The sequence below is a fragment of the Clytia hemisphaerica genome, unplaced genomic scaffold (assembly GCF_902728285.1).
Source record: "Clytia hemisphaerica strain Z4C2 unplaced genomic scaffold, Clytia hemisphaerica genome assembly, whole genome shotgun sequence".
Classification (NCBI taxonomy): domain Eukaryota; kingdom Metazoa; phylum Cnidaria; class Hydrozoa; order Leptothecata; family Clytiidae; genus Clytia; species Clytia hemisphaerica.
In genome coordinates, this window is record NW_027103573.1 from 804,707 (window position 1) to 827,159 (window position 22,453).

A 22,453-nucleotide genomic window follows, 5' to 3' on the forward strand; every position below is an offset into this window, starting at 1 on the left:
TCGGCCAAATTCGGCCAAGTCCGGTCTGAAAACAAACAAGTAACTCTTTTTCGTATGAGGGTATCTTTTTGTTTACAATCTCAAGTGCCTAAAAACTTTCGAATCTTTTTGTAAAGTGTTCTAATGAACTCCAGAGAACGTTTGAATGTTTTGAAACTTGTTCGATCAAATTATTAAAAAAGTTTTCCGAATGTTTTGAAAAGTCTCTGACTCTAAAGTCAAAACAAAAGCAAAACGAAAAGAACCACAACAGAAGCAAGAAGAAAGAAGTATTTTCATTTTTATGTTTTCACTAAAACCATCACGAGAATAATTTTTCATGAGCTAATAGATAACATTATAAAGTATCAAGATTACTGTATTATTGGAATATCAGCAAAGGAAAAGGCAAGTAACAGTTTCTTTTTGTGCTGTTGTTAGTTAAAAGGTCGAAACAATTAGTATTCCTTTTGGTTTTAGTGTTACTTTACTAGCTGTGAATGAAATACAAAGAAAAATACACACTTCTTCTGTCATTCATATATCACAAAAATAAAAAAATGTTTTTAAACTGATGATGGTGGTCGGATGACACCGAAACGTCTTGAATAAATTTTGATTTTATGAAAATAAAATGAAGTCACTTCTGTGTTTGAAATTTTAATAGAACTCATTCAGGAGGATCAACCAATTTGACAAAAATAGATATGTCTAGAAAAGCTGCATCTGACAAAAGTAATTAACCATTCGCGTCATCTTTTAATGTTTTGCTCTCTCAAGAGGCTTTTATCTAACAGGCCTTGCGATGAGATGAATATATGTCAGCAAGAGCCTGGTTTCTATGATTTAGTTGATGTAAGCAGACTTTGAATCACTCAATAAAATTTAGCGCATAGAAACCGTCTCCGCGTAAAGTTAACAGATCTGAAAATACCACCCTAGATTTTATGGATTTTTGTAGATATCTGTGTGCAGAGCGCGCGTGTACTCACATGTGTTTCACTATGGAATTTTTTTCATATTTCGATTTAAAAGCCTATAGTATATACTCGGTGTTTAACTCAAATCAAATGACTTTGGAGGTTCAATGAAATGGTGGCCGAACTGCCATCCCATGTTTTATCAGATAGTCCCGCCCAGGTTAGAGCAGTTGACGGTACCCAGGCTTGTACACAATAGACATCACTAGGCTTTTCGTCCTTACTCTTGGTCTATAGGAACTGCTATAGGTGGGCACTAGAAACCCCCCACCAGGAATTGCTTATTAATAGGTTTAAACATAATAGACAACTTTCACAAAAGATGTTTATTAATAGAGATTTCAAATAACCAGACGGTGTCAATCGAACGAATCGAACGCCGAATCAATTGAATGCAATTGAACGCAATCTGATTGTTGAACACAATCGAATTGTAATCAAATATTACCGAGGATTTGCCATTCGATTACGTTTGATTGCGTTCGATTGTCTTCGATTACGTACGATTGATTCAATTTCATTCGCTCTCGCATTGAGCTATCTGATATTTTTGTTGATGCTAAAGATCTAAATCTCTTGAGGAGTGGGCTAATTCAATTGCACTCAATATTATCAAACATCGTAATAGATATTTTTTCAAAGAGGCCACCCTGTTGAATAAGGGGCCGTCGACATTCGACTTTCGAATTTTTTAACGGCATTTGGCCGTTAAGGGGGGGAGGGGGTCGACCATGTGCCGTTAAGGGAAGGTCGAAAATCTCTTTAGGGGTCAACTCACCACATATCAATTCTTTTCAGCAGAAAATATCGATTTTTGAGACGTTTATTCCATACAAATGTTACTTTCCATATTTCTTTTCCTCCTTTTATCAACTAAGATCTGCTAAAGTCGCATACCTAAAGTATTCACTTTGCTTTTTTTTAGAATAATTTTAACCAAAACAAACGACCCGATGTTTATGTCTCGTGTTCCTTTTGTTTAGACGGTCCGCGCGGCCCTTGAATTTTGCAGATGGTCGGTCTTTTTTCTTTGAAATGCCGCTATTCTTTGGAGTATGATTGCGGAGATAATTAATTTGCCCAACTTTCGGAAAAAAGTTTAGAAATTATCTCCGTTATTTCTAAAATGTAAACTGAGCGAAGCCGTAGCGATATCAAAGATGGCTGACAAAACAACGATGAAAGTGAAGGAGAAAATTTAGAGTTTTTTTTTTTTTTGTGTTCTACAGAACAATAAATTCAAAGAATACAGTATGGGTCAGTCCTGGTCAGCAAGTCAACATATAATAAAATTAAATTTCTGAAAATCTAGGGTCAGAAGGTCAAGATCTAAAAAATTTGTAACATTTTGAAGCACCAGACTTTTTCCTCTTTATTGATGAATGATATTTGTGTCATTTCCATTGTGATATTTTGAATTCATCTAAGTTTTGGGATGAATTTACAAATTGATTTTCAACTTGTTCAGTTGCAAATTCAATATTATTATTTTTTCTATTTTGAAATATTATCATTTTTTCTATTTTGAAATATTATCATTTTTTCTATTTTGAAAAAATAGGGTTGGTCAAGCCTGTAGTACAACAAATTAATTTGGTCTCACCTAATGCCAAAAAGAAAAACTTTCAAGCCAGGGAAACTATTTCATTTTTCCAGGGAAACATTTCATTTTTCCAGGGAAACAATTTCATTTTTCCAAAAGAATGCAAAAAAGGAAAATTCATGACAAAAGTATTAAACCACATTTTAAACGCATGCAAAGGAAAGTTCATAATTCACGACAAAAGTTTTCCAAGTTTTAAATGCATGTTGAAAGAAATCTCCATATTCATGACAAAAGTATTCCACATTTTGAGCGCACGTGGAAAAAAATCTCCAAATTCATGACAAAAATATTCCACATTTCAAACACATGCGAAGCAAAACTTCATAGTTCATGACAAAAGTTTTCCCTTTTAAACGCATGCAAAGGAAAAGTTAATAGTTCACGACAAAAGTTTTCTCCATTTTAAACGCATGCAAAGGAAAAGTTCATAGTTCACGAGAAAAGTTTTCCCCCTTTAAAACGCATGCAAAGGAAAAGTTAATAGTTCACGACAAAAGTTTTCCACGTTTTAAGAGCATGTTGAAGAAAATCTCCTAATTCATGGCAAAAGTATTCCACATTTTGAACGCATGCAAAGGAAAATCTCCACATTCATAACAAAAATATTCAACATTTTAAACGCATATGCGAAGAAAGAGTTCATAATTCACGAAAAAAGTTTTCCCCATTTTAAATGCATGTGAAGGAAAAGTTAATAGTTCACGACAAAAGTTTTCGCCATTTTAAACGCATGTAAAGGAAAAGTTAATATTTCACGACAAAAGTTTTCCACGTTTTAATAGCACGTTGAAGAAAATCTCCAAATTCAGGGCAAAAGTATTCCACATTTGGAACGCATGCAAAGGAAAGTCCATAATTCACGACAAAAGTTTTAGAATTTTAGAATTTCCCTCTCAAAGAGGTTTCACTTACCAGATGACTGGATGAGTGTCATTATTGTTGTAGTGTAGAAGAAGCACCAAGTAAAATTCAATCATCAATAATCCGTCAATTTTGCTACCAGGTTCAAATTTTTATACTTACTTACTTGGATAACTTGAAAACAAAGGACAATAAACGATTCTTCTTTGATGCTGACAGTCAGTGTTTACTTTTCAGATTTATCCACAAATATTCAGGCATATTCAGTCACTTACCTTGTCACCATAATTTATGTAAATATACAGGGAAAAAAGGCAAAACTGCAGTTAGTTTGTTCTGAAAGTTGACAATACCATCATGCTGTTTTTTTCAACAGGAAGGAATAATAAGAAAACTTCATCATCATTAACTATTTCTTGTGTTGTGACAATCACACAAAAATCATGATCTAATTCAACTCTTTATAAAGCACAAAAACCAAAGAAAAATTGTGAAGGAGCAACAGTTGTTGTACGAAGGTGGTACTTCCCTAGGCTATAGTTTGGCAACAGCCTGACAGCAGTTTAATCATCATGTAGAAGGGTGTAGACAACTCTCTTTGTTCTTGAACCAGCAGAAGAAGGACTATGCTGGCAAGAAGAGAAAGTTTTTTGTAGGTAGGCAATAGCAACCGAATAAACGCGCGGGAAAACGGGGAAAACAAACCAATCATAGAAGTTCTCTTGCTGCAATATGAGGATTTAGTGCGAAAACGGAGCGATCTGAGGAAACACGAGAGTCATGTAGCAATGCACGAAACAAAAAAGTTTAGCCATATAGGGCAATTTAGTATATCGCGCGCACATTTTACCAAACGAGATACGCGCTGCGCGCGCAAAAATTTAGAGTTTCATCGATTTTTGACAATTTTTTAACTTTAGAGAATTTGATGGCTGTTAACGTAGAGGGGGGAGGGGGTCAGAACCATAACGGCCAAATGCCGTTAAAAAATTCGAAAGTCGAATGTCGATGGCCCCTAATTACGTAGTCCAGCAGAAAAACAATGATAAAACCATGCATAATTATTACAATATGCATGCTACAGTAATTATGCATGGCTGTATCATTGTTTTTATGGCTGGACTACCGTGAGATTGGGTAACTTGCATCAGTGGAGGCTAACATGCATAGCCCTCAAATGAAAGACCTGGCTGGTCATTAAAATACAAAATTAAATCAAAACATAAATGGTAGAGTAGAGCTGCGAGCGGAGCTGCGTAGTTGTACCATGAGTGGTCCTAAATCCGACAGCCCTGCCTAATTCCGACCCCCCAAATAAAGGTTATGAAAAAAAATTCTATGTTTACAAACACTCCTTCTCCAAGTTGAACTATTGCAAGAATTCTCAAAACAAATTCAAAACATCTAACAAGATGGCAATGTCAATAATGTAATTAAAAAGTGTGAGTCGTAAAAGTCTGAATGTAATTACCTTTTATTATCATTTATGATGTTTGACATATTGCAAAAAAAATTATGTTTCGTATAAGAAGCAATTATTGTTAATTATTTGGTTCAACTGGTTTACTGTATCAAATTTCCCAGTTTAGTTGACACTTTGGTATTTTCGTTGCGTCACAGCAAAAAGTTTTTTTTATTTTAGTTTTTATCTTTGAAAGACCACGTCGGATTTAGGCAGGGCTGTCGGATTTAGGACCACTCACGGTATTTTAATGACCAGCCAGGTCTTTCATTTGAGGGCTATGCATGTTAGCCTCCACTGATGCAAGTTACCCAATCTCACGGTACATAATTATTCAATAGGGTGGCCTCTTTGAAAAAATATCTATCGAAATAATCGAACATAATCAAATCCCAATCGAACGTAACTGGAACGCAATCGAACGCAATCGAATATTACCCAGGATTTTGCCATTTGATTGAGATTCGATTGCGTTCGACAATCAAATTGCAATTACGAAAGAAGGTATAACGTAGCCTAGACTTTAATCAAAATTTTCAATAGACCTTTTTTTAAAGAGGCCACTCTGTTGAATAATTATGTAGTCCAGCAGAAAATCAATGATAAAACCATGCATAATTATTACAATATGCATGATACAGTAATTATCTGTCATTGTTTTTATGGCTGGACTACATAATTATTCAACAGGACGTCCTCTTTGAAAAAAGGTCTATTGGCATCCTCCTGGATAAATATTTCTAGCATGTAGCTAAATATATCGATATCTGTACAAAAGAAAAGTTCCCCTAGTTTCTACCTTCTTTATGTTAAGCTACAGCTGGTTAAGGTAGATTTGGGAAGAAATATCAAAATTGGAAAAAAGACTACCAGTACCTTTTGTGTCGATATCTTCACTGTGCTATCAGGACCCTCTTCTGTGTTGTCTGTGTCTGTGCAGTGAGCTGGTGAGGTGAAAAATAGTAGCACGAAGAATGAAGAAGCACGCTGTTTTCAGCTTTCCACATGGGTTTGTTTTTGTTTATGTTCCGTGGTCGAGTTTCCGTAATAAGTTTTTTTTATAAACGAGATTGGTTATTTCTAAGTAAGTGTGTCCAGTCATATCAAAACAACATTGGAAAAATTAAAATTTAGAAGTGGGTTGTGTTGTCTGGATGTTGAGTCAGCACTTTGAGCAGTTATGACATGACTATAACCGTGTTTGTTCTGTAATTCTGCCTACTTCATAACCAAATATTACTCCAACAATACAAGGTCACATCCATAAAAAGTATGATGTAAAGGTATAAACACATTTCTTGTTTCTTGCATTTTGATTTTAGTATAGTAAGATAGTCTATTGGTGTTGTCAACAGTCTGTCCCTGTGACAAGGTACCCTTTGACAAACAAAAATAAACCAGCTGTGCTGGAAGCTCCGGCTTAAGAGATTAAAAGATGTGAAAGATGAGCTTGTTGAGTTAGTTGTGTTAGAACGTTGCCCACAAACTGCTAATCAGAACAGATCAGGAAGCAAAGAAAAAGTTCTATTGCAGAGCGAGTATGAGAAATAATCTTAACGAATAAATAAACCAGCTGGAAGTTTAGCTCTTTAAAGTGATTACACATATATACTTTCTTGCCTAAAGAACCAACCCCACCCCCCGCCAACTCATCCTTGACTAAAAAGTTCAAAATTGGAGCTAAATGAGATAAACATTTAGAAGTCAGTCAATATTTCCAAGTTCATGATTTGATTGTCCAGATAAAATTTCGGGGAGAAAAATAGCCAAATTAGAGGCCACAGGCTTTTAGCTAAGCATTATTTTTTCTGTTGGGATAATACTTGGGGGAGAGTAGGATAAACCAAATAAAATGGTACAATAGTGTGTATATGTAATAAATAGTGGTATGTTTGGAAAAAACCTGTTTCGGGTTTGAAAAATCTTCAAAATGAACGGTCGCCCAAACCAATGAAATTACGACAAAGTCCAAAGAATATCATTTTCAGTTATAACACTGTGAAAATTTCTCCGATCTTGTTCAAATTTACACAGGAATTGTGTTTTAGTATCCTTTACTGAATTCTCATAGTGATATGTTTGTGAAAAATCTGTGCCGGGTTTGAAAAATCAAAAGGAAGGGTCGCCAGCCGCGATGAAATTACCGTCAACTGCTCCAACTTGGGACTATCTTACGCAACATGGGAGGGCCATTCCACCAACATTTCACCGAACCTCAAAAGTCATTAGATTTGAGTTTAATGAACCGCGTATTAAAAAATACACGATTTCTCTTTCGATTTTACAGTAAGTGAAAATACAGACCAGATATCAACAAGTCCCATGTTGCGTACACTCGTCCCAAGTTGGAGCAGTTGACGGTACGATACAAAGTTCAAAAACGATCATTTTCAGCCATAATACTGTGAAAATTTCTCCTATCTTGTTTAAATTTACACAGGAATTGTGTTTTAGTATCCTTTACTGAATTCTCAGAGTGATATGTTTGTGAAAAATCTGTGCCGGGTTTGAAAAATCAAAAGGAACGGTCGCCAGCCGTGATGAAATTACGACAAAGTCCAAAAACAATCATTTTCAGCCATAATACTGTGAAAATTTCTCCTATCTTGTTCAAATTTACACAGGAATTGTGTTTTAGTATCCTTTACTGAATTCTCATAGTGATATGTTTGTGAAAAATCTGTGCCGGGTTTGAAAAATCAAAAGGAAGGGTCGCCAGCCGCGATGAACTTACCGTCAACTGCTCCAACTTGGGACTATCTTACGCAACATGGGAGGGCCATTCCACCAACATTTCACCGAACCTCAAAAGTCATTATATTTGAGTTTAATGAACCGCGTATTAAAAAATACACGATTTCTCTTTTGATTTTACAGTAAGTGAAAATACAGACCAGATATCAACAAGTCCCATGTTGCGTACACTTGTTCCAAGTTGGAGCAGTTGACGGTACGATACAAAGTTCAAAAACGATCATTTTCAGCCATAATACTGTGAAAATTTCTCCTATCTTGTTCAAATTTACACAGGAATTGTGTTTTAGTATCCGTTATTGAATTCTCATAGTGATATGTTTGTAAAATATCTGTGTCGGGTTTGAAAAATCAAAAGGAACGGTCGCCAGCCGTGATGAAATTGCGACAAAGTCCAAAAACGATCATTTTCAGCCATTATACTGTGAAATCTTTTCCAATCTTGTTCAAATTTACACAGGAATTGTGTTTTAATATCCTTTATTGAATTCTCATAGCGATATGTTTGTAAAATATCTGTGTCAGGTTTGAAAAATCAAAAGGAACGGTCGCCAGCCGTGATGAAATTACGACAAAGTCCAAAAACGATCATTTTCAGCCATAATACTGTGAAATTTTTTCCAATCTTGTTCAAATTTACACAGGAATTGTGTTTTAGTATCCTTTATTGAATTCTCATAGCGATATGTTTGTAAAATATCTGTGTCAGGTTTGAAAAATCAAAAGAAACGGTCGCCAAGTCAAAAAATGATGAATACAAAACAGCATCATTTTCAGCCATACACATAACACCACAAAAACTGCTCAGATCGTTTTTAAATTTGCACTGTAATGTTGTAATTTTAGTATTCTCTTTCGAATTCCAATGGATGTGTGTTTGAAAGTTTCATTCCATTGTCAAGTTACAGAGTCTTATGGTTTTGTGCGTCCATAAAACTAGAGAAGTTAGCCATATGTAAGATTTTAAGCACTCGAGCAGCTTACGATTCAAGGCCAAAATTTCTCCAAAGTCTTTCCACATTGTTATAGACCAGTATGCATCAAACTTCTCATAAATCATGTCCAAAACATCTAGCCTAGTTAACTACAAAACATCATGAATAATGATGAAAATGATATCTTTCACTGAGATTTGCAGTAAGCCCACTTTCGGCAGCCATCTTATACTTTCGCAATATTATCGAAATCCAGATAATCCGTTTTTGTTAAATCGGAATAGATCATCGGATTAGATAAACAAAAAAAAATGTCTTGACCTTGAACGTCGTTGTTGTCGGAAGAGAGAATTAAAGGCTCCTAGGCCGGAGCAACAAGAACCTGACACCTGAAATAGCTAAATACAACCTGATGGTTTGGGGGAGAATGATGGTCATGGAGAAGGGTTTGATTGTAGACTCAAGACTTCTCCTTACCTCTCCTTCTTCTAGCTTTTAAGATGTGGTTATAAACAAGGTTTTGAAGATTTCTGATTATAATTTTCCATAGAGGGGCTTTTTCATACATTTTTCTAGAATTACACAATCATTGAAGGATTCAGGGGTCATGTCATTATCTGAAATCCAGGTGACAGTCTTTTCGGAGAACGCCACGCTCTTTTGAATAACTGACAATTCCAGCATACATTTTTATAGTATGATAATGTCATATAATTGATTTGTCTTTTACAACACAGCTGTTACCAGTTACCGTCAACTGCTCTAACTTGGGACTATCTGACAAACAGCAATTCAGCCACCATTTCACCAAACCTCCAAAGTCAGAAAGTCATTTGATTTGAGTTAATGAAGGACGTATTAAAAAATACATGATTTCTCTTTCGCACCGAGTAGGCTTTAAATCGAAATATGAAAAAAATCCCATAGTGGAACACATGCAAATGTCTGGAAAAAAGAAGACCAAGTTAGTGGCAAAACAATGGAGCGTTTGACGTCACTCGCGTGGCAAGTTAAATACTCATATTTGTTAATCCCATCAGGCGATAAAGCGGTTAGGCAGTGGGCATTCTCTTATTCTCCAATCGGCGTCTGGTCATTTTGAATAAAAAAAAAGTTAAAAAGGGCGCGCTATCTATCAGTGAAAGTTATCGTGACATGTTATGACAGAAAGTATGATTGATTAACTTGGTGGCTAGGTAGCAAAACAAACTTGTTGTCAAAGAGATTTAACAGTAAGTGAAAATACAGACCAGAATATCAACAGTCCCATGTTTTGACCAATCGTCCCAAGTTAGAGCAGTTGACGGTACCTAGAGACAAGATGATTTAGAGTAATTTGTTATTCAGACTATCGCGTTCTCCTAAACAACTATTGCATTCATCAGAGGGAAAAAAAGATTATAATAGTTTCTTGGGAGACCACAACGGTCTATTGCATAACTTATTACTCCACACTTCAGTGGATACAATGGGATAAGTAAAGGAAGCGAGAAATTAGATATGACCTATGAATAAGTTTTGTTCAAATTGGCATGTTCAGGCTGCATCATTTGAGGCATGCGATAGCACGCGCACACCTCCACACACACCTAAAATGTCTGAGGAGTGCGATCAATCACACCCCATAAAGTAAGTTTCACAACTGAAAGTTGTGCATAGCACTCCTTATCACACGCCTAAATTACTAAAATTAAGGTTTTAGGAGTGTGATTGACCACACGCCTGAAATTTTCAAATGATGCAGCCTGCATGTTAGCATTCTCCCGAATTTGCATGCGATATCACTGCAAATCTTCTCGTACTGCGTCCTATAAAGTATTAGCTGAGGTAGTAGGGTTATATTTCCATAAATTGGAGCAGATGATTTCCAGCTCAAAGTGTTTGAGTAATTAATATGGGGAACTGAGTCAATAGGTCGTTGCATTCTCCCAAACGACTATAAAAAGAATAGCAGATTTGACCATTATTTTATTGCCTTTTCGTGATTTATGCAATAGACCTTTCCTGTAATTCCTTAAAAGCAAGTACTCTTTTTCTTTCCTTGACTTATCATGATTTCAAACCATTTGAAAAATACCTCTCTAGTTTAGTATGGCAAAGACTTCATCACGTCCTAACAGTACTTATGATGACGGTGAAGTTATTGGATTGCCAGTGAAGTTTGGCAGCGGTAGATGGAAAAATACTAAACAAGTGTCAGGAACAAGATTCAAAATATGTTTATGTGGAAAAAGCAAAGTTGGAAAGACATCAATCTTTATGAGACTTCAGGGATTGGATTTTGCAGAAGATGATCCAAACTGTCCCATTTCAAATTTTGAATTCAAAGATGAGAATGATAGTACAGTAGAGGTAAGATTTTGGAAATGATCAGAGAAAAAATATATAACATTGAAGCCAGTAGACTTGAACTACAAAGCGCTTATTTCTTTTTTAATTGTTGGGAAAATATTCTTATTAGAACATAATCTCGTATCTTATGTCAATATTTCTTGTAGCCTCTTATTCACAAATCAAGCTTTTTCATTATTGTATCTTTCCGTTTCAGTATTCTATATCAGATCCGGAATCTATAGACATAGACTCGCTGACATTTGGGGACCATTACCGAAATGCACACTGTGTTGTATTAATATATGATGTCACTGACTTTAGTTCTTTGGATTATTTGAGCTATGAAATGGAGAAAATTGAAAAAAATAACTATACTCCATATGCTAAATATGTTTTATTGCGAAATAAAATTGATAAGAAATCATCAAAACATATTCCTTTAGCTAAGCAAAAAGAATTTTTTGCAAACAGTAAATTGCGCTTAAAGATTGATCATGTAGTTGAAACCTCTGCAAAAACAAATGAAGGCATATTAGAATTCTTCAAAGAAGAACTGCCAGAATTACTAGTACTCCCGTCATCAGAAAGCAAAGTTAAGGCCTTTGATCGCCTTGTTAGTGATTCCCAACAAGGGCTAGATGCAACTGACTCTTCCCCTGGTGGCAGAAAAAAGAAGAAGAAGAAAAGGATCAATTGTGCAACATCATAAGAATTTCATAAAGATTTACTTCAGAAAAAGCTTCCAGAATTTTGTTTACAGAAGCAGGGGTTTTGCTTTGTGTTTTGCATGGATGGCAAATGACAAGGTAAACTCTGGGAGAGTTTAAAGAATAATGCAGTAGTATTTTTAGTTTGTTTTATATTTTTGCTTTTTGAAAGCACAGGATAATAAGTTATGTTTTAACTCTTTAATATTATTAGCTCTATAAGACAGGCTATTTGATGAGAGCACTCTACAAAATGACTTTATTGACTTTCCATAGCTTGTGAATGTGATGACTCAGTTAAAATTTTAGTTATAATATCCTTTTAAGAGTTATCTATCTTTATTATTTATGAAATTCACATACAGTATTTTTGTTTATTTATAATCATTTTATTACGTGTCATGCAGTGCTCTACCTTATTTTTAACAGAACGGTAATCTCTTGAGAGGAATTGATAAAAATAAGATTTTTCACTTTGTTTTAGTCATCTTTGATTTACTTAATTAGTTATACATCATTTGATGATGATTTTGTGTTATTGCGTTCTAGTTGCCACTCTGAAATTAGGAAATTTATAATCATATTTTTATTTGATTTTCTTAATTAAACTTTAGTTTTAAAAAAGAACTTTTGTATTTTGAAGCTATATTTTACTTGAAATAGTTTACATTGAAAAATTAATTATTTCTTTGAACTTGTTAACCATATCTTCTCCATGAAACTTGAAATGAAGATTTTCCTTTTTACAAATATTGATTTAATCTAGATAATCTTTATCTATTTTATTTTTGAATAAATAGATTGCTAAATTTAGAAAACGTATTTCAAGTTTTGTCAGAAAGAAAAAATAAGAATTGTGTATAGGTTTATTACTAACGAATTAATAAACTTTTCTTTTCCCATGACCATTTGTATGAGGTAATAACGCCACTCGGATAAGATTTAATAAAAAGTAGGCTCTGATAAATAAAGTAAAATTAGTTAATTCTCTGTGAAAATCTCATCTTAACGAATAATGTTAGCTAGCAATCGATTTTTTCCAAGTGTGCTTAACTAAAAAAGTATTTTCCAGCTTTAATAAACAGGGGTCTCAATAAGGTTCAAAAGGTTGGAAAAGTTCAAAATTTCAACAAGAAGGAGCTGTTTATTACTTACCTGAGGGTAAAAATAATGTTTAAAAAGATATATATCTCAACAGCTCTTTCATACTGTCAGGTTCTGATTGATAAACGTCTCCCACCTGTTTGTAAATTTTTCAGACTTTCTTATCCTCTCCCTGGACCTTGCTAGGACCCTGCTTTCCCACGTTTATTTAATCTTTAAATTCTAAATAGCCTAAATTTAGTCTACCCCATTTTGGAGTCATTCAAATGTAAAATTTCTAACCCCCTCCCCCCCGTTATTATTAGGCATCTGAGAGTTTCTTCATTTGAAACTAGCATTATCTTTGCTTATCAAGCCTCACTTTGAACTGATTTTTACCTGTTGCCCCCCATTTAAATGATTTATTTTATTATTTTATTCTTTCAGTGGAAAAATAGATAAAATAAAAACAATACAAATTTATGAAAAATGATGGATACTTTTTATTCATTTGGATCATGGTCGTTTTGAAGATAAAGACCTGATAATAACCAACAAAATGTCCTGGAAGGTAAAATGATTAAAATTATTTTGTTTTCTAGAAAGTTAAAAAAAACCAATAAAGTTGACTTTTATGTTCAGGAATTAAACGAAATAGAACTGAGAAAAGCCATCATTATATTTTTGCCATATTTTCACTATTAAACCACTTCCAGTCCTGAACTAAAATATTGATTTTAAATCGCTTTTTGTACTGCCAACTTTGTCAATTAAATGAATCAATTTGAAAGAAGCAAGAAAAGGGATAAAATATTTTCCTTGAAAGGTTTTTTTTAAGCAAATTTGTAAAAATTGAAGAAACAAGAAATGAACTTATTGGTATTATATAGTTGCGTCCCTCTAATTCGATCTTTATAGGATAATATAATTTTTTCGTCAAATTAGAGAAATATTAGAGCTATAAAGAGCGGTATACACTATTTTCCAGCTTAGGGGACAAAGGTTGTAGCTTGAATTATTATCGAGATATGACTGTTGTGTTTATTCTCAGGGTAATGCCACGTATCAAAAGCAAGAGACCAAAGGAGGTATTTACAAAGTATGTTTGGCTGGCCGAATGGAATCTGGCAAGACTACAATTTTTCAAATAATTTCTGGAAATCCCATCAATGAAAACCCAAGTAATGACTTCTTTGAATATCAATATGATGGTCTGGGGAAGGTAATAATTGATTGTTGAAATAATCTATTTTACATTCTGTTAATTCTATTTTTAGCTTTGAAGAACAATGTACAAAGTTCTCATGTGAGGTTTTCCCGTCTCCAAATTCAACGAAATTCTGCAAAATTTTACAAATCTTGCCAATGTTATTGTTTATAGTTCATTTCCGTTTGAGACAAAAAACTTTGTTTGACAACTGGAAAAAGAGTTCAATTTTCCTTTTAAAATACACAACATATTTACATATTAAAAATATTGACGTATCTTTTTTTAAAGTATACCATCGAATCAAAAATTTTTTTACAATTTGATTATTATATTTCAAAACAGTTGCGATTGCTTTTTTTTGTGATTCTACAATTCTCCAGTATAGGGCTCCTAAAAGGTTGTATGGCATTCATCAATAAAATTAAAAAGTCAAAGAGTGGTGCATGTTGTTCTTTGGACGAGGTCAGCGACTTCAGATTGTTGTGATCTGTGATCTGTAGATTTGTTCCAAAGTCATAAGCGAAAACTCCAAATCTTTTCGTCTAACTCTTTTCCAAAGTTGAGACAATTTTACCGGTTAATCAAAAAGATTTGGAGGCTTTGCTGCTTTTTTTTAAGGGGGATTCGACTTTTCCAAAAGTGCTTTATAGGGGGGGTCAAGTTTCAATGTTTTTGGTTTTGAATCAATGAAGTATAAGCCCGAAGGGCTAGAAGTCAATCTCTTGGGTAGGATTTGAAGCCAACAAATCCTACCAAAGTTGTGCGGCCTTGAGTGGCTCGCCTGGTTTTTACACAAATGACAGATTGAAACTAAAATTTACCGCTAAATTTCGAAAAAAATATCAATCGTAAACAAAGGAATTGTCGTCAAAAATACGGCGCATTTTTTAAGGCTTAACTTTTTCTTGCCTGAGAAAGGTTAGAGATTGAACTCTAGCCCTTCGGGCTTTAAACTCAATGTTTTGAATGGTGGACTGCTGCTGTAAATATCGCGGGTTCGAATCTTTTTTTAAATATGAGGATACAGATATAGGGGGGGTGGTTCAGACCCCTCTGCACAATATGCATCATTGAAGTAATATATAGGTAAAATATCTTAAACCAACTGTCATCTCTTTAATTATGTATTTTCAGATAGTGCTGAACGACACTGCAGGACGTGAGCATTTCACCAGTATGACAATCGGAACATATTATCGTGGAGTACATGTTATTGTTTTCGTGTATGATGCCACAGATCAAGAAAGTTTAAACTACATTGGCGGAGAACTAGAGGAGTTAAAAAATCGTAGTGAATTCGAGAATGTTCAAATGATATTAATACGTAATAAATGTGATGAGCCGCCTTCTCGTATAGCAGTCACTGAAGGCGATGAAGAGACTTTCGTTGCGAATCGGAGTAATTTATTGGGTGACAGACTTAAATTAAGACGAAAGGTATCAGCAAAATGTGACCCTGAACCAATAAAGAAATTATTTTTCGAACATTTACATGACGTCATTAAAGGGAAAGGTACTACCCCTGATAATGAACAATTTATAAAACTTCGAGAGAAAAGATCTGCGAGTACCAAAAGTACGACGAATAGTTCAGAGAAAGATGACAAGTGTCCTTGTTGTATTCAATGAGTTAATGATTTTATCAGTCCTACAGGAAATGTTTAGGAGACTTTAGACTCTCCAGAATAAGAGTAAATAAGGCGTACAAACTTTCGCGAGTTCACAAAGTTTTGCGAGACCGAAGAATCGCGGTATTTACGACATAAACTAAATAGCGAATTCAACGAAAAAATATTTTATAAAAATTGGCTTAGAAGGACAAATAATTCTTGAATTTGATTGAAATTTTTTTCTTTTGACATTTGAGGCTTCAACAGGCTAAAAAGTGCCATAAATCTTATACTTTATTTTAAGTTAAAAATCGAATTACGTGAAAGTCGTGAAAATCGCGCAAGTTCGTAGGTCTAAAGTACAATCAAAAAGTAAGGTGTAAAACACATTGGTATTACACAAAGACACTTGTGCATTGGATACATGGGCCCCGGTGACACCTTTAAAGTGAGGGGGCAAATTATGGGAAAAAATTGTTGCCCACCATGGTTGAACTTGGACGATGAATTTTTGATTTTTTCTTTTGCTATTTACACCTTTTAAACAACATACAGGGTGTCCGGAAAAAAAGTATCGAGTCGTACCACTTTTATAAAAAGAAAGTTCTTGTGTGTGTTGTTTCACTAAATTTGCAATGTTTATCAAAATTTCTCTCTGTGTCATATTAATTGTCATGAGACATCTTTTATGAATAACTTTTACAAAAACAATTCTCAATAACTTTAACGTCATGAAAATTGAAAAGAAAGTTAATTCTTTTTAATCATAATGACTGTTGTAAAAACAATTATTGTGTTTGTATATATTTTCTTACATTTTGTTAAACACGCGCAACAACCTTCTACTCAGAGTCATGTTCGAACTCGATACTTTTTTTCCGGACACCCTGTAAAAGACTATTTGATCGGATAAAAACAGGTTTTTCACTTTTGAAAAAAAAAATAGTCTGAAAAAAAGTGAAGGGGCCATGCCATGTGGATTATTTTGATACTTTAAAATCTTTAAAAAAAAAATAGGAAATGAAGATGAAATATGAAAAAGAAAGATTATCAAAAGAAATACCTCATTTTGATAATTTTCCTTTTTATATTACAGATATTACTTTTCATATTTGGACTGTCAATTTTTTTGGAACAGACTTTTTAAATTGTGTAAGGTTCTTTTTGTTCATTAGATACAGTGCGTACGTAAAAAATGAAATAGCCTACTAAAGACGACATAAATTTATATTGCTCCTTGAACAAAATTGCTTTGGATATTTCATATAGACGATATTTGAGGGAATAATGATGTGGATCGAATTCTACATAGACGCACAAATTGAATAAGCAATCTGAAATAAAGTTTGCTTTCTTGAACTACTTGAAAGAGTGGTAGAATATATTTTTTATCTTTATACTTTCTTTAAGGAAGGGTTTATAATACGTTATCGGGGAAAAAAATGTCGGGGGAAAGGGACGGAAATTTTGAGGGGGTGACGAAATTTTTCCCCGACATTTCATCACCCGACCAAAACTTTTACTCGATTTTTTTCCGCCAACTAAAATTCAAATCCAATTTTTTTACGCCTTTATTGACCGAAATTAGTGCTTTAAACGTCAAATTACAAGATCTATTTTCGAGCTAGTGAAGGAAACCATTTCATTTGGACAATTTAATCGGGTGGAAGTAACTAAATTGTAAATTTGGTCGGGGAAAAGTGACGAATTTGAAATTTTGGTTGGGGGAAAGTGACGAAAATGCCTCTAGGTGACGAAATTTTTCCCCGACGAAAAAAAACCCCGACTAAATAAAACTCCGACATCTTTTTCCCCGATAAGGTAATTGTCAAAATTATCTCTTTAAGATTTAATTCATTGTGACACTGTGTAACAACTAATCTTATCCTTAGACCATTATACTTCCTGAATTAGGTATGATTGGCCGTTGCTTTGAAGTGATCGGGAAAAAAAGCATTTTTCCAAATCTTTTTCTTAGGGTGAGGGGTTTTGCATAATATTTTTTACAGGCAAAATGTATAGTTAGAATCAAAGAATTGTAGAATAAAAATACACTTTTCTTTTATCTTTTATTATTTGTAATGATATTCTAAAAAAAATATTTTCTATTCTATTTAGTTTTTATTTTTTCATACGATTAGATTTGTATTTTTTCAATATCGAAACAAAAATAATTTAAATTTGACATCTGGAGTAAAAACTATGGTAATATTAATCGAATTTAGGGGTTTTCAAGGGGTTATTTCTTTGGCCAAAACGGTTAGATATCGCCAAAATGGTAAAAATAAGATTTTTAAAACTAGATTGTCTGTCTCAAAATAATTTGCAGCTGAGACAAAAATGGGTATAACTGTATATCCCAGAATGTCCTGGGCGGTGATATAAGAAATCTACCTTCTGTTAAGACCTTTAAGATTGCAATTTTTAGATTTTTGAGACCCAAACAATCTCGTGTTTTGATGTTTCTGACAATCAAGGTGTAGCCTTTCTAAATCGACTTCGGGTAGGGTTTAGTCATCTCAACGAGCACAAATTTAGGCATGGTTTTCGTTATACTTTAGACCCTTTTTGTGGTTGTCGAACTAACTCAGTTGAAAATACTCAGCACTTTTTTCTGCACTGCTCTATATATTCCTATGCAAGACAATCTCTGTTCGACAAACTACAAGACTTTAGGTATTATTTTCCTCCCACTAAACCCTTCTTATTTTTGTCGGCTTTTATTATACGGTGATGAAAACTTGACTTCAATTTCAAATCAAACTATAATTCTTTCTGTCGTTGAATATATCCATGAATCTGGAAGGTTCAGTGGTGCGTTATTTTAGTCTAATACAACCATAGCTCTCTCCACATCACACCTTGTTTCACTTTTTCCTTTCTTCGTAGTCTATTACCTCTGGGGATATAACTTAAGTTTCTAGCGGAGGGAGGGACTATATTAATGTTAATGTTTAGTAGTATTTTGTAATATATGTTCGAAGTGTACACTGTGCTTATCTGCTTATGTTTCAATAAAGAAAAAAATAAGAAAAACATGTTTTTTTTAGGCTTAAAAACTCAAATAATTAAGAACATCCAAAGGCTTCAAAAATTTTCTTATTTAAAAAAAGCGTATAAATGATTTTTCATAGAATTTTGATTGTGTGTCTCATCAAAATGCACTTACCCAATTCCCGAATGAGACTTTAAGTTTTCCTCCGAGATTCAAACTCATCTAAAGTCTGTCTCAATATAACTTGCAGCGGAGACAAAAAAAGCTAAAACTTTTGATAGAATTCGAATTATATAGTGGTTTTGTGCTTGTTGGAAAGATAAGCAGGAGTGGAATATTATCATAAGAGTACGTTTAACCTGAGTGCCCAAAGTTTTTTTCTAATTTTAAAAGTTGGCAAGCTTGTTGAGAATGGAAAAATTGAGATGAAAGTCTCTTAAAAATCCCGAATTTATCATTAAGCCAGTTTTGGTGGATCGCATGGTGACCCTTCTCAGCTCTAAACTTGGCTTCTTAAGCTTTTGGTCAAAACTGAAAAAATTCTATTTCAAATTTGGCCTTTAAAAATTAATCAATTTTTTCAATTTTCACCGTATATAGTTAGAGAAAAAATCAAATTATTTTTATGTGAAAAGCTCGAGGAGGGTTAAATCCCTCGAAAACATTTTTCTTAAGAGTTTTCTTAAAATCCGAACAAAAAATTTAGTGAGAACACCTCACCAAAAAAATCAAGAAAAGTCACAAATGAATTTGATAGCTTTGCTCTCACATATTCCTTGACACGACACAATTTTGTGTTTAAGAACAAAAAGTTCACTTCCATATTTCAAGGAAAGTTTGAATCTCCCACGGGAGTAATTAATTTCATCGTATTTATTCGTCGTGCCAAGAACACCCTTTATCGAAGCGACTGTACTTTCAGATATCAAATCAGCAAATATTTCAATTGGACAATATCTACGGCCAATACTAATTTATTTCCACGCATTAAACCAAATTCGGACTTTTTTTTGGTCTTAGCACAGGTTTTTTTACTCACAAAATACATACGGAATTTCACACAAAAATTTTCACCAGATTTAGCATTATTCTAATCTTATCCACCAAATAGATTTTATCGGAGTTTTTGATTTTTCTAAAAAAGCGAGGCATTGTGGGATTGTTTCGGGAGTATTACAATAGAATTCCTAAAAGATTTCTATTGCAATACTCCCTAAACAATCCCACAATGCATCGCTTTTTGCCCCCGCAGGAGCGCAGCGACGAGGAGGCACTTATAGTTTCACGCATAGATATTGGACTGGAATCTCGAATTTTTGCGTGTTTTGTTTTGTTTTGTTTTGTCGCGCAAGCCTACCCGTAGTTAGTCTCTTCCGTAAATGTTCAGTTTTTTTTTCGGGACGGCAGTTGCTAGCCTAAAAGCTTTTTCTTTATAATAGCAGGCGCCGCGGGCATTTTACTCAGCTTTCGACAGTAGATTCTATTCCGCTTGTAGAATTTTGCCCGATTGGTCAACATGCAGGAAATGGAATGAAGAAGTTTCTGGAAGTTTTTTTAAATTCAAGCTCTCGTCAAAATACTTATACGCATTTACTTTTGACTTTCGGAATAAACAAGATATATACATATACCAATCAGTGAATTTGCTGACAGTCAAATTATACAATCTGTCTCCTGTCTTAGACATTTAGATTGATTCATTTTTCGACCCAAACAGTAGAACAATGATTGAATATGGACAAAAGTGATTATTGTTGGTGGTTGAATTGGCAACGAAATTCCACTGTAACTAAACTTATTCGACAATCGTCATTCAACATACTCTACTCCCAACAAGAATGCTTAAAGATCCTGTGTTATGGTACTTCGACAGTAAGTACAAATATTTTTTTCTTTGTGTACTTTTATAAGACTTGGTTTTATTAATCTTTTATGTTTAGCCTGTGTTCTTGTTGATACTTACCAGGCACTATTTGGGAAATTATTAGGGAGGTTAAGTATCAAAGATAAATCAACGCGACGAACGGACGGGTTTTGACCCACAACCTGCAGTAAACATGTGGACCTGCATTTTCTAGAATCCAGGCTAAAACAGTTCAAGAACGAAAAACCGTGAAAATCTTCGTTGTAAACAAAGAAGATATAACATCTACTTTGCTACCCTTACCATCTTGCAGAGAAAAGGTCCGTTCGTCGCGTAGATTTATCTTTGATACTTAACCTCCCTATTATCAAAGATTGAAAGGAACTTTTGTGAACAATTTTTGAGGAAATTTCAGTACACTATCACCATATAGGCGGTCATCGAAAAATTGTTCTATTCGCGTCACCCGCCCGCATCAAATTTTCCGCTGATTTTCCGGTGCAGAGATGCGGAAAAAAATCTGGGAAAAGCAATTTCTTCTTTTAAAGTATAGCTTTTTTCTCAATTGCTCTGACGACCATCGAAAAATTGTTTTGCGTTACCACCCGCCCCTGAGTTACTGGCGTCATAAAAAAAAAAAAAAACCCGGGAATGTTTTTGACCGCCCGCATACATTTTTAACACCCGTTGCAACGCGAACAGAGCATTTTTTCGATGACCGCCATATCATCTAATTTCATGTTTCTTATTTTCCCTTTAAGCTTTTTATGAATGAGGATTCGTTTACATTAACAACGCAATATTACCTCGTTACTGCTACTATTACCACGTTACGTCATGATTTTCCATACTTCTACACGATATTGCTGTTACAACTGCAAGATAACTGGCATATCTTTTTAATGTAAACAATTTTGTCCATGAGATCCCTTATCATGCCGTTGGAAAAAGTCCTGAATGTACGCTATTTCCTGTTAATACCTGCTTCCTGCTCATCAATATTGCCTCGCTACTGATACTATTACCACGTTACGTCCTATCGTCTTCCATCCTTTACACAACGCTGTTACAGCTTCTAGATTACTGGTAAATCCATTTAATGTAAACAATTTTGGATCCCGATATCCTTTGTTAAACCGTTGGAAAAACTCCTAAGTACGTTGTTACCTGTCAATTTTTGGTTCCTGCTCGTTATGTTTCTGGCTCATAGCATTTCTTATGCTGTTTGGTTCTACTATGTTTCATTTATATTTCAAATTGGTTGAAACAAATAGTTGCATGTCTTTTGACTTGTTTAGTATCTGTCTGTAACTGTCTGTAATTGATTCTACCTGGACAATTTTCCTAATGAATGTTTTAAGATTCGTATTTTATTCTTTGTAAAAAGTAATTCACATTTTTAGAAAAAAAATGTTTCATTTATGTTAGCTTTTTCATTGATATATCAAAGAAAATGCTGAGAAGAATCATTCTAACTCAGTAGCGGTCTGGGTTAATTTTCTTGGTGGTGCAAACTATGAAATTGGCGCCCCTGGTTTTTTTGTCCTTATTTGCGCCCTCCACCATTAAGTGAAAATATTAAACTGTAAGAGCAGTGTGACTGGTTGAAAGTAACGCCCGGAATATCTGAGCTAACAAACTTTTATCTAGACGAAGGTGTGGTGGTAATGATAACTTGATATCTATTTCCTTGTTATTTACTGGTCTTACTTTACTCTCCATTAAAGATCAATGGCTGAAAGAGGCCCCAAAATTCGGAAGTTGGCTGGAATAAGGGTTCTTTGTAATTCTGGCGCCGCAGGCAAAAAAAATTGGTGTAAGAAAGGTCAAACAGCTTAAAAGATATTCTAAACAGGAGAAAGTTAGTCTGCATAAGACCACAAAAACCACAGCAAGCAGTTTCAATCAATCTCTCATTTTGGGGGTGAGCATCCTCTTTAACCCCTGGTGGATACAACACAACAGTTCTCTTGCTTAGACTTTTCGCAATTCAATGTTGATAGTAGTTTTGAAAAAATTCGTAAAATAAATCGAAGCGCCGCAGGCGAAAAAAAAATTACATTGCACTTATAG

General features: G+C 34.2%; 3 protein-coding genes across 4 annotated transcripts in view; 2 read left to right on the forward strand and 1 right to left on the reverse strand.

The window, feature by feature from the left end:
• LOC136801162 (5-oxoprolinase-like) overlaps positions 1–5,922 on the reverse strand; it is a 39,668-nt gene extending 33,746 nt beyond the window's left edge. Inside the window, exon 1 of the mRNA XM_067057790.1 lies at positions 5,765–5,922. The gene's annotated coding sequence lies outside the window, so the exon portion shown is untranslated. The remainder of the gene's footprint in view (positions 1–5,764) is intronic.
• A 157-nt stretch (positions 5,923–6,079) lies between these two features.
• LOC136801165 (ras-related protein Rab-18-like) lies at positions 6,080–11,715 on the forward strand. 2 transcript variants are annotated; one of them, XM_067057794.1, is made up of 3 exons: positions 6,080–6,171; positions 10,663–10,929; positions 11,126–11,715. In XM_067057794.1, exons 2-3 carry the CDS (start codon positions 10,669–10,671, stop codon positions 11,618–11,620), a joined length of 756 nt encoding a protein of 251 aa, XP_066913895.1. In that variant the 5' UTR covers positions 6,080–6,171; positions 10,663–10,668; the 3' UTR covers positions 11,621–11,715. The 2 variants fall into 2 exon arrangements, with proteins under 2 accessions (XP_066913895.1, XP_066913896.1); XM_067057795.1 differs by having other exon boundaries at positions 6,088–6,171; positions 10,668–10,929.
• Positions 11,716–13,180: 1,465 nt separating this feature from the next.
• On the forward strand, positions 13,181–15,640 carry LOC136801166 (ras-related protein Rab-18-like). Its single transcript, XM_067057796.1, has 3 exons — positions 13,181–13,272; positions 13,753–13,923; positions 15,046–15,640. Exons 1-3 carry the CDS (start codon positions 13,261–13,263, stop codon positions 15,538–15,540), a joined length of 678 nt encoding a protein of 225 aa, XP_066913897.1. The 5' UTR covers positions 13,181–13,260; the 3' UTR covers positions 15,541–15,640.
• Positions 15,641–22,453: the final 6,813 nt, after the last annotated feature.

Coding starts and splice junctions, on each gene's coding strand:
- LOC136801165 (XM_067057794.1), top strand. CDS start 10,669: ATGGCAAAGACTTCATCACGTCCTAACAGTACTTATGATGACGGTGAA. Junction 10,930..11,125: donor AGAATGATAGTACAGTAGAG/GTAAGATTTTGG, acceptor TTTCCGTTTCAG/TATTCTATATCAGATCCGGA.
- LOC136801166 (XM_067057796.1), top strand. Junction 13,924..15,045: donor AATATGATGGTCTGGGGAAG/GTAATAATTGAT, acceptor ATGTATTTTCAG/ATAGTGCTGAACGACACTGC.